We start from the raw sequence: 12,152 nt of genomic DNA, 5'->3' as shown, positions 1-12,152 counted from the left end.
AAATAAACTCAGTACTACCCAGTGTGGCCACTCCCAAGTACAGGCCTTTTTCCCAACCTGATTTTCTAGGATGAACTTATTCACTTTTTGCTACTTCCGTAGGCACAAGGGTGGGGTCCGCGGGCGAGGAGAAGGAAAAAGCCCAAGTGAATCTGCTCTTGTCATCGAGGATGGTCAATGTGACAAAATAAGCAGTCTGGGCCTCGCCTCCCCAGCTCCAGCGCGCTAGGGCCAGGCCTGTCGGAGGCGTTCGGAGCGACAAGCAGAACAAGGGCACGCGCCCCGCCGCGCCCGGCCGGCCGGCCGGCCGGGCAGACCCAGTGCGGCGCGGGCATCGGACACCGGACACCGAGCGGAGCGCGGGTTAGAGGCGTGGAGCCGGGGAAGGGCGCATGCAGGTGGGTTAGTGGTAACTCGACCATGCGGCGTGGCATTCCTGTCCGGCAAACGCGCTCAGGCAAAACAGACTCGATGCTTACAATGATCCCAGCCCAAAATGGAGTGTCTCTGACTAGCAGGGAGGAGCTGATGCCGGCCATGAGAAAGCCCACCACGGTCACGGCGATGCCCAGGGCCAGCTGCAGCAGCGCGAGCAGCAGCGGGAACCGGCAGCCGCAGCACTTCCGGGCCTCCTCCTCCCCGCACTCCTTGGGGGCCCCTGCGCCCCTCTTCGGCCCCATGTCGTCGGGCCCCGCGGCGTCGGCGGCCGGCGGCCCCCCCTGGCTCCGCGCGCCGCGGCCGGGCCGCTCCCTGCCCATGGCGGCTGCGGGGGCGTCGGCGAGCGCGGCGCGGGGCGGGCCGCCCGGCTCTTCGAGTTACGGAGGCTGAACAAATATGGAAAACATTTGGAGCCGGCCCGCCGCCGAGCCCGCGGGGGCCTCGGGGAGCCCGCCGCGGAGGGGGAGTCGAGGGGGGTCGCCAACTGCCAACGCGCGGGGCGGGGCGCAGCGCCCGCGGGGCCCCGGGCGGGGTTTGCCCGGCGCCTCCTAAACCCCGAGCACTTTAGACAGGCTGCGCGCGCGGGGGGGGTGGGGGGTGGGGGGTGTAATGTGCGCGCGCGCGCGGGTGTGTGTTTGTGTGTGTGTGTGTGTGTGTGTGTGTGTGTGTGCATCTGCCTGTCTGTCTGCCTGTGTGTGGTGTCTGTTTTCCTCACAATTCTTCGATTTTGTTTTTGTTTTCTGAGAGGTGCAATGTAAGGTGATGAATGTTTAAATCATTTAAGTTTAATTAATAGACAATTTAATCCAACATAGGCATTGCTAGGCTCCAAGCTGTGAAGTCGCTTCCAGAAGTCAAATTGTTCTGATTTTCCAACAAAGGCGTGGGCTCCTCTGTTTCTTTTTAAGTTCTGCAATCCAGCTGACAAATCAAGGCATTTTTCCCATTGAGGTATTTGGTTTTGAAATAACTGTTTATAGAGATGCTGGGCTAAATGCGAACTCTCTTACGTGTATTTGTTTTTAAAACGCTTTGAATCGTTTATAGAGAGTCCCCAGCCAGTGTTCGCTAATCTCCACAAGGTGCCTGGGGGGATTATTATACACCTGAGACATGGAGAATTTAACTGAGTCCACATTTGAGTTATTTTCAAAGCACCTACGGTGTGCTAGGAAATAAGGATGCTGGGGGAGGGTATAGCTCCGTGGTAGAGTGCCTGCTTAGCATGCATGAGGTCCTGGGTTCAATCCCCAGTACCTCCATTAAAATAAATAAATATAAACAAATAAATCTAATTCCCCCCCAAATTAACAAAGTTATAATTTTTTAATAAAAAGAAGAGAAAAGAAGGATGCTCAAGGTAGATTTGGTCCCTGCCCAAAGTCACTGAATAAATCAATAAAATCAATTCCCACTTACCTCTCCTCAGTAGCACTCAGAGCAAATTTCAGTGAAACCACTAAGAAATGACCCCATCACTTTGGAGTATTTATATCTACTTTAGTATGGTCATTTTTACATTCAGAAAGCTGTATTAAAAAATAAATGATGTTGTCAAGATGCTAAGGTAAAGCCTGCTCTTAGATTGTTTGCTATTAGCTAGTTTGAGGAAACTCTGACTCCCTGCTTTGTCTCCACAGAATTAGGAATCAGTCATCGTTGGCGCTCCTGGAAAACTGCCAAGTCCCTCCAGAGGTACCTGTGAAGGCATAAAATATATTCTTACTTATTTTATGAACTTCAGTGTTTTCTTTATATCTTACTTCTGGATCAGTGAGAAAAATATGGTCCATGGAACAAATGCAGTAGCTTAAAAAGCAGAAACCAAGCCACACACCCCAGAATTCCACCTAGAAGCAGTAGAAGCCACTCTCACTCTCACAAGAGGAGCAGAGGGGGTGAGGGAAGGTCGTTGTCAGCTTTGGGGCCATTAAACTATTAGAATTTCTAGCGAGAACGGACAAAAAATGCCTGGTGTTACACAAGGCACCCACGTGACGAGTGCCTGACTGAGAACAACCCGAATAACAAAACAGAACAATACTTCGTTTTTCCATGTAAACCTAGAAAATATTCTTAGGAAACTAATGGACTACATGGAATTAATTATTTGTTCTTATGAATAACACAGCTACCAGTTACTGAGTATCTATCCATTCTGTTACAAGCACATGCTAGATGCTTTACATCCTTGACTGTTAACTCCCTTCAACCACCTTATTATAATTATCATTTCTACTTTTAAAGATGAAAAATTGAGTATCAAAATTAAGTAACCAGATTTTTAAGCTGTTTATCTAGTTAGGGATGAGAGAGGGGAACCAAGTGTGAACTCTTGTGGATTACCTGTTTTATTAATTACTTTCAGTAGACAAACAAGCGAGTGGACTGTTTAAATCATTTGTGATTTTAAACAATTTAATGAGCATAGGCAGTATTTCATCACAGAGTCAGCTATTAGCCTTGAACCTAAGAGTACCTGAGTACTTTACAAAAAAAAATATCTTGAGCCACCACCATAATATATACGGGAGTTGATTGAGACCGTTATTTCTATTACTAATTTGTAACTAGATACAAACGCTATTTGCTGACCACACTGCTGGGCTGTCAGTTAGTTAAGGATAAAATATTCTTAGCCTTTCCCTCAATGCCTTATATTAGATGTAAGTTAGAGTGGGTAAACAAAATAATGAGATATTCCTGTAGGTTTGTCTTTTAAGTTTCAGGATCAGTGTGGCTTACAATTTTGTGCGTAAATTTTTCTAATAAAGGCTTACTTTTAATTGCCTAGCGGAGACAAGTTACAAATGAAATCAGTAGCAGTGAACAACTGCCCAGATAAATTGTAATCCTTTGAGTCTGATTACAAATGCCGACTTCAATTTTCAACTTCCAGCGAAGAAGGGCAGTAGCCAGGGGAGCCTTGCACCTGCTCGGATTCCCAATTGCACGCTTGAATCTGCCTCTGAAGGGGCCTGGCCTCTGGCAATACCACAAGGTGATAGTGCTGAGAACGGTCTTTTCACTTCATTGATGTGGGGAAGTAGAAACAAAGAGGGTGAGAGAAGTTGTCAAAAGGTTAGTGATAAAGAGAAATCAAAGGGTCTTTAAGGACAACAACCAAAAAAGCTCTTCGTTTAATATATCCTTTCCATGGAAAAAAAAAATCACCATTTCCAGCTCATCACATAGTTTAACAGAAATGAACAGGATTTTTTAGTATTCATAAATTATAATGTCTCCATTTTATAGGTTAAGCAATGACCTCTTCAGATATTTATATTATCAAGAAAGGCAGAGTAGAAAAAAACGTTTTCAGATACTCCACCAGCTGCTCCCAAAACTCAACACTGACAGACATGATAAATTAGAAATTGCAGGAGAGTAGTTAATATATGGTTTGAGACTATTCCGATAATAATAAAATTAAGCATAGTACTTTTTATGTTTGCTGTATCTCAAATTCAGAATTGTTTGGATGTATTTAGTTCAAAAGTGGGAAGATGATAACTCTCTTTAAAACCAGTGTCATTAACAAGATGTCCTTAGGAAATACAACTAGAAATAATTTCTAAACCAATGTATTTCTGAACACATGGTCTTAGGTTCACTAAGAACAAGAAGATTTCATAGGAAAAATTATTAGTGTCAAGGTCTCTGTCAAATCTCTTTAACATGTAATTAAATATATTTAACTGTTCGATTAGATGTGATTTAAAGAAGTATCAAATACTCTACAGAAAACAGTTGAGAACTCACTTGTGAGATGCAACACACTGGCATGTATGCCTTACTGGCCTCCACATCTAAAATGACCCCAGGGACATTGCCGATCTGTACGTTTGTGTGTGTGTGTGTGTGTGTACAAGGGATATTGCCGATCTGTGCTATTGTGTGTGTGTGTATGTTTGTGTATGTACAACGAGTAAAAGAGAATCTCTAATTTCTTTTCTATTTTCTTCATTTCTATGTCATTAATTCTAAGTCTGTCTTGTGGCTCAATTTTTTTTCTCAAAAGAATTGACCCATGTATGATTTTTGTACAGCAGTTTGTGTTTTCAAGTTAAACGTCATATGTGCAGTGTACTCTTTATGGTCAACAAAGACTTATAACTTTCTCATTCTATAAAAAGTCTGTAGAGATGATAATTATCAATCCTTTCCTAATGCAGTCTGCCCCTTTATATGATGTTATTTATAATATCAAATTTTCCTGCATGTAATTTTGTACATGTATTTTTGTCTATATAATTTTCATGTATACTGCATATGATAAGGTAGAAATAACTAAATTTATGATAACTAAGAAATACAGGGAGAAGAATGGATAAACAGTGTAGTGTGTGCAGACAGTGGAATACTAGTAGAATGCTAATAAGAAGGCTAAATCATTGATACAGGCATGAATCTCACTAACATTTGCTGAGTGAAAGAAACTAGACACAAAAGAAAACATACTGCATAATTCTGTTGATATAAAAATAAAAAAGGCAAAATCTATGATCATTGAATTTAAAAAGTGATTGTGGAGTTGGGATGAGAGAATTGGCTGGAAAGGAACAGGAGGGGACTCTCTGGGATGATGGAAGTCTTCCATAGCTTGGTTTGGGTGGTGGTTACGTGGGTGTAAATGATGGTGAAAACTCACTGAACAACACTTGAGGTCGGTGCATGTTATTACATGTAATGATATCTCAATTTTTGAAACGTAATAAAAAGAGAAATAGAGGAAACCACTGTATCTCCGTCAGTTTCTGACAATGGAAAAAGTAAAGAGTTTTTTTAATCTAAATTATCTTGCTAAACTCTCTTCATTTCTCTCCTGCCATAACGGTTCCTCTGTATTAATTATCTATTGCTGTATAAAAAAATCACCCAAAACTTAGTGGTTTGGAACCACAGTAGTTCTTTATTATTTCTTGGTTTCTGTGAGTCAAATACTCAAATAGGGTACAGTGGGGATCATTTGTTTCTTAACATTTTCTGAGGTCTTAGCTGAAGACTTGAAGACTGGGCCTGGAATCATCTGAATTTTTGCCTGGGGCAGGAAAATTTGCTTTCAAGGTGTCTCACTCCTCTGGCTGGCGAGCTGGCTGCTTCCCATGTGGCCTCTCCGCGGGGCTGGTTGAGTGTCCTTAAAACATGGTGGCTGACTTCAACAAGAATGAACGATTAAGAGACTGAGAGAACAGGATAAAACTTGTCCTTTTTATGATGCAGCCCCAGAGGTCACCTAGCAACACTTGAGCCACATTCTCTTCTTTAGAAGCAAGTCAGCTCACATTCAAGGGGAAAAGAATTAAGAAGCCATCTATTCAAAGATGGAGTACTACAGAATCAAGGAGTATCAAAAACGTGTTTTAAAACCAACACATTTAGGTATCACCACATCGGGCTATGATTGATACACAAAAAAAATTGCACAAATTTAATGTATATCTCTTGATGAGTTCGACTTTTTACTTCACAGAGAAATGGCATTTATGCTACACATTCCATGGCTTCACCAAAGAATCCCAAGCCTAGCTAAGGAGCCCAGACTTCTTTCCTTAGCTCTAGATCTGCAAATGTAAATACCAACTCACAGCTCCACTGAATATCCCAGATGTAGCTCCGATTGACCCTGTCCTTGAACTCCACTGAGAAATCAAGTAAGATAAACACAAAGTGTCCACAGACCTGAGCGGCAAGCTGGTCACTGGTTGCCTTTGCCAAGAGCAAGCCCACACAGAGTTTCAAGATTACGGTGAGTTTAAGAGTGAGTGGGAGGTGATGAAGGGGGGTGGGGGCAGGTATCTATGGAAAAGCTTAGCTGTGAAGGGAAAGAAAGGGGAAAGAGGTAGCTAAAGGGATGATATAAAGTTGAGGAAAAGTCTGCTGCTCTTTTTTTGGACAGCTAATCAGGTAAGTTTCTTAAGGTGGGAGAATTAGTCAGAAGGGAAGTCCCTTCACAGGCTGAGATAAGAGGAAAGAACGTTAAGACTAGATAAAACACAGTTAAGTTGGCAGGTGTGGGAGGAAGCCAGTTGAGAGAATTCATATCTTCTGGCCTCTTTTAGGATATGTATACAATGAACATAATACCAACATTCTTCTAAATGATGCAGATTTTAGATACATAGCCATTCTCTTTCTGTAGCCTGTCCCACGGCACATTTTCTTGTTATAGCTCCTAAGTATAGGCAAGTTTTAATGAAACTACTTCATTTTCTGAAAAATTTCTCTAAAAGAACAAAAGCATAGTTTTCTATAAATTACAATAACAATGATGTCTGGCATGTATTTTCATAGGTTACAAAGTACTCAGATTACTACTCTTTAAATCTAACCAAAACCCTATGAAGTCAGTTTCTTCAGTGGTTAAGTGACTTGCTCAAGGCTACATCTTTTCTTCTTGCTGTAAATCCAGTACTATTTCCATTTATATTTTAGCTGAATGACTTGGATTTTTTTTAGCTTTATTGAGATGTGATTGCTAGACAAAATAGTTGCACAGATTTAAAGTGTATATCTCAATTAGTGGGAGTTTTATTGCGTAGAGAAATGGCATTGATACCCTTCACATGTAGGCAGTCATGCATGATGAGGGCAAACGTGTGTTAACACATGTTAACCGTGTGTGTCTGGTGCTACGCTCCCGATTCCTGAGTGTGGGTTTTTCCCCACACCACCAAGCAATTCTCCAACACCAGCTGGGTGACCTACAATTCAACTCAATTCTGACACTGTCTACCCAGAGACAGCATCAGATTCTACAGGTCAAGGGCTCATTCCCCCAAGACTGCCCCCAGATCAGACGTTAATCACTAGTCTGGGGTGTAATCTGTGCTGCTGACCAGCTGGTTATAAATCGGAGGTCTCTACCACCCGCTCCTTGGGGTTGGTTAATTTCCTAGAGCAGCTCACAGAACTCAGGAAACTAGTTTATTCACTAGATCGCCGGTTTATTACAAAGGATATGAAAGGATACGAATCAACAGCCAGATGAAGAGATACATAGGGCGAGGTCCCAAACAAAGGAGCTTCTGTCCCCGTGGAGCTGGGGCCCGGCGTGGTGATACGTGGAAGCATTCTGGTTCACCAGCTTGGAAGCTCTCTGAAGCTAGTCTTTTGGGGAGGTTTTATAGAGGCTTCATTACATAGGCATGACTGATTAAATCAACGGCCTTTGGTGACTGGTTCGACCTCCGGCACTCCCCTTCCCGTCCCTGGGGTGGGGGTCTGGGGGGTGGGAATGAAAGTTCTGACCCGCTAATCACAAGGATGTTTCTCCTGGCAACCAGCCCACATCCTTAGGTGTGTTCCAAAAGTCATCTCATTAGCAAAACAGATGACACCTTTGTCACTCTCATCACTGAGGAATTTCCAAGTATTTTAGGAGCTCTGTGCCAAAAAAGGGGATGAAGACCAAATATATATCTCTTGTTATAAATCATAGTATCACAAAAGCATACAATGCTTTGTGCACAGATATCCCTACCAAGTCCCAGGGCAGTGAGAACACATGCTGTGTAGAGGCTGGACCATAAGCACCATGAGGGCAGACATCTTGCCTTTTTAATTAATCGTTTCCACAGTACCCAGCACAGTGCAAAGAACACTGTATGGTTTTAATAAATATTTATAGATCCTAAATAGGCATACAGTTTACAAACAAGATTCATCTGGGTTCAGGTGTTTCTGATATAAACAAACACATCTTTAAAATCCTTAAATTGCATATTTTGTCTATTTTTCTTATAAGAGTTGTCTTTCGGAATAACTCAGCTGAGACACTTTGGATGAATTATAATCAGGTTTTCTAAATAATAACATTAAAAACATCATAAAGTTATTTTCAATATCCTATGTGTTATAAGCAAACTACAATTTTCACGTCAACCACTAATCTTCCTCTTAAGACTAACTGAGTTACCGTCTGACTCTACGCCAGATTAACATCTTTTTTCATTTTTATAATATGCAAGTTTCTTGCATATTATAGACTTACAGCTCCCTGCATTTGGTTCCATATCCAGTCATCACCCCCTTTAAAGACATCTTTGACCCTAAGACAAATCTTTGTAGGCTGTGTTTTTTTTCCCTCCTACCATTTTTCTAGGAATTCTCACTCATTTTTATACGGCAATGAGTGCAAACTCTGGACTTGGACTGCCGGAGCTCCAGTCCCAGCTCTAATTCTTACCAGCTGTGTGGACAAGTTCCTTCACCTCCAGTCTCGATTTCCTCTCTGTGAAATGTGAATATTAAAAGCACTGAGCTCAGAAGGTGACTGTGAAGTATAAACACAATCCTTCTTGCAAACACAGAGAACACCTTGCAGCATGGACAAGGAATCAGCACCCGTTAGCTCTTACCCGAGCTCTGCCCTCTTTTCTGACTCACTTTCTCTTCCTCTGCACTCTCCTCCGCAGTGTCTCTTTGGTGATTCCTTTCTCATTGCTTCTCCTCCTCTCCCCACAGAAAGTATAACCCTCCTTGTCCTCTTATACTCACTGCCCGCTGGCTCTGAAGTTTCTCAGCTTCTGAATCACTGCTTTGCTGCACAATGTAATTTCACCTAATTTTACTTTTCCTTACGACCACCCTCTGCACTTGCACCCAACTCTGTAATTGGGATTTTTCCAGAATGACCCCTAGAGAAAGATAAGTCACCCCCTTTCTTCTAGTATTTTCTCCTTCCTTACAATGCCCCCACCTGACTTTCGGCCCCCACCCACTGCTTCAGGGGAATGCCCAGACTCAAATGCTGTCTGCTACCCACCCCAGCCAACCATAAAAGGACTGCCATCTTGTTTATAATCTTTTGCTGTGCACTGGTGAAACTTACATCAGAAAGGAGTAGGAAATCCACACCTGATGGCCCCAGTTGATTTCAGATTGTTTCACAGAAATGACTGAATTGCTGGTGCTTCAGAAACAATGTTTTGATAATCTAACATTAAGCTGGATTAGTGAGATCTTGACAGAAAAAAAAAAAAGGTTCACATTTCTCAAATGTTACATTCCCTAAAATATCACATCTGGTGAAGCAGCTGTCATTGATTTTGGCCTAAAACCCCTCTTTGTGTTGGGGAATGATCCCTTACTCTTCCCCAGCTGCTGCCCAGTGGCCAGTGGCCTGGCCACACATAGTATCCCTGCCCCCATCTGTGTTTAAGGGCCCTGCACATGAAGGACTTATTCAAAGCAGGATGAATTAGAACTCCTCCACTAGGCATGGGGTCAGGATGCTTGGGAAGGGTCCTCGGTTCCTTTTGGAAGGAAGGCTACAGTGGTGGGGGTTCTTTCCCACAACTTGGAAGGAGTTTTTCAATGACAGGTGAGAACAAGGCCACTGAGCAAAGAGAAACAGAGTCTAGAAGAGCCAGAAAGATAGGGGGGGTGGGGGTGGCGGGGAGTAGAGAGAGATCAGATGACATTATTTGAGCCTCAGAAAAACAACTGTGCATAAAACAGCTCATCGATGCTTGAACATCCCAAGACAGGAGGTTATCTTGCTCCCACTGCACCATCATTCTTGGCATACACGAGGGGCTCAATCGGTATTTGCTGAATGGCTTAATAAATAAGCCAGCCAGTAGATACTCCCTTTGTTTAAGTGAGTTATTTCTGTCCCTTGAAACTGAAGGTACCCTGACAAATGCACCCACCCAGGTGAATCTCAGCACTCCCCCTGAGCACCCTCCTCTCTGTGATCACAGACCCCCGGTCACGTAAGAAAATCACAGAGAAGTGACAAGTCAGTAGTGAGTTCATTTCCCAAAAGATAGGAATGTTAAGATAACAGCGTTGGGGGGTTTTTCTGGCCAAATTGTACAAGAAGATTTGAGCCATTGTAGGGCAGGACAGATATGTTATAAGGTAATTTTGCAATGCAGCATATGAGGAAATGCCAAGTGCAATTTCATAACCTACGCCACCTTCAGCTTAGGTACATTTGTATGAGCACCACGCCCAACTAGCTAATTATACCTGGAGCTTTGTTTTCTCCTTACTAGCCTAAATCATAAAATTAAGTAGTAGGTTAACAGATATTTGTTTACACTGGTTTTAAGCCAGAGATGCAGGTCAGAATCACCAGTAGTGTATTTAAAACTTTCTGTTTTTGTTTTTAATGTTTGACTTAGTTATATTTTGGGTGGCGCCTCGGCAGTTAGTACATTTGGGAAGTACCCTCGTGATTAAGTCCCACCCTGAAAACCTGCCCAGGACACACCCCAAGCTGAGCTCAACACTCCTGCCACCCACTAAGGGAGCAGGACACACTCCTTTTTCAAAGACCAATGGTAACTTTCTCATTTTATTTCTTCTTAGTACCTCTTTGTCAGTAGCGAGCTGCCTGTCTAACATTCTTGAGTTCATCCAATAAACATTCCCGGAGAGCCTCATATGGCCAGGGAACCGAGTAGGCACTGACGATAAAAAAGGCGACAGGGCAGGATGCTGCTCTCAGGGAGCTCACGGTCAGCTGGAGGGAGACAGTCACCTAAACAGAGAAGCGTAATAAAGTTGAGGTGGGAAGCTCCATGAAAAAGAGGGCAGGACCCCTAGGCAGGGCCACTACCCTCCTGCCAGCACCATTCAGTTCCCCAGCCCAGCAGCATTATTTTGCTTTTTAAACTCTAAAACAGCTTACTTCTAGGAAAGCAGAACTTACCTCTAAGATTCTATTGGTTCCCTGAGCTAACTCCTGATTGGTCCATCTGTTGTGCTTTATTTGCATGGAGCTCACTCCTGAGTGGTCCATTTCCTTCACTCCTGATTGGTCCATTTCTACAAAGCTTGTTCCTCATTAGTCACCTTTGTTATACCTTATTTGCATATGATTTTATAAACTGTTGCAAAGTCTAGACTGGCAGCCTATAAAAGCCTGTGTAAGCCTCCAGACGGGTTTCAGAGCTTGGAGTGTTAACTCCTCTGGGCCTGCTGGCGTAATAAACCTGAGTTCTCCAACCCTCCGAGTGCTGCTTGGTCTCTCGCCCAGATCCAGGTTGCTGTCACGACTGAGCTGTGACACCAAGCTGTAACACACTTTTCTGCAACAGAGTGTTCCATGTGTGAGGGCAGGGTTGTGTGCAAGGTACAGCAAGGTGCGGAGGCAAACAGACTCTACTCCAGAGCCTCATGATCTAAGGCACACAGCCTGTGTACCAGGGAAACATGTGGCACAGCAGTGTGATTATTCATACTATGTGGATTTCTGTCTATGAGGTGACTCTGGAAGTTGTCAGATCGGACCTACAGTTTTAGATTTACAGCACCATCCCACCCAGCCAACAGGTCCTCCCCTAAGCCTAGTACTTGGAGTCAACCCTTCTTATCTCTACTTTTTTGTTTCTCCGCCCCAGGGTAGTAAAGGTATAATCAGACCAGGACCAGATGAGAGGGGCTGACTATGCCTCAATATCCAGCCATACCCAGCAGCTGGCCCCTAGGAGAACAGCCCTCTCTAAGCTCCTGAATACTAAGAACCAAGGTCTTACTGGAGTTCATGAACCCCATGCCTGTCAATCATTTGCAACTTTCTTCAACACCTGCTTTTTACTTAGACATGTTTTTTATCCCTAAGCAATCTGCAGTAAACATTTAACACATCATGCAAATTTGGCGACAGGGCATTTTTTTTTTTCAATATCATGTATTATTATTTGTTCTGTTCCTAAAAGCCTAAACAATCTGTATTTTAAATTCGAATAATTTAATCCTCT

The 12,152-nt window shown here is 43.2% G+C and overlaps 1 protein-coding gene and 1 long non-coding RNA gene across 3 annotated transcripts in view; one reads left to right on the top strand and one right to left on the bottom strand.

Annotated features, from left to right (window-relative positions):
• The window catches only part of SSPN (sarcospan), a 105,001-nt gene that overhangs the window by 36,355 nt on the left and 56,494 nt on the right, over positions 1-12,152 (bottom strand). The window contains exon 1 of one of the 2 annotated variants that reach the window (XM_031443911.2): positions 480-797. The exons of the other annotated variant lie outside the window; for it this stretch is intronic. Coding sequence (XP_031299771.2) covers positions 480-758 — 279 coding nt within the window. The 5' untranslated portion in view covers positions 759-797. Of the gene's footprint in view, positions 1-479; positions 798-12,152 lie in introns of those variants that run through there. 2 annotated transcript variants of the gene reach the window in all.
• On the top strand, positions 140-2,176 carry LOC116150329 (uncharacterized). Its single transcript, XR_004134022.2, has 3 exons — positions 140-398; positions 1,254-1,389; positions 2,079-2,176. It is a non-coding gene; the product is annotated as an uncharacterized LOC116150329 (long non-coding RNA).

Source organism: Camelus dromedarius, chromosome 25 (assembly GCF_036321535.1).
Source record: "Camelus dromedarius isolate mCamDro1 chromosome 25, mCamDro1.pat, whole genome shotgun sequence".
Classification (NCBI taxonomy): domain Eukaryota; kingdom Metazoa; phylum Chordata; class Mammalia; order Artiodactyla; family Camelidae; genus Camelus; species Camelus dromedarius.
The sequence above is the reverse complement of the archived record's forward strand: the minus strand, read 5'-3'. Positions and strand labels throughout refer to the sequence as shown.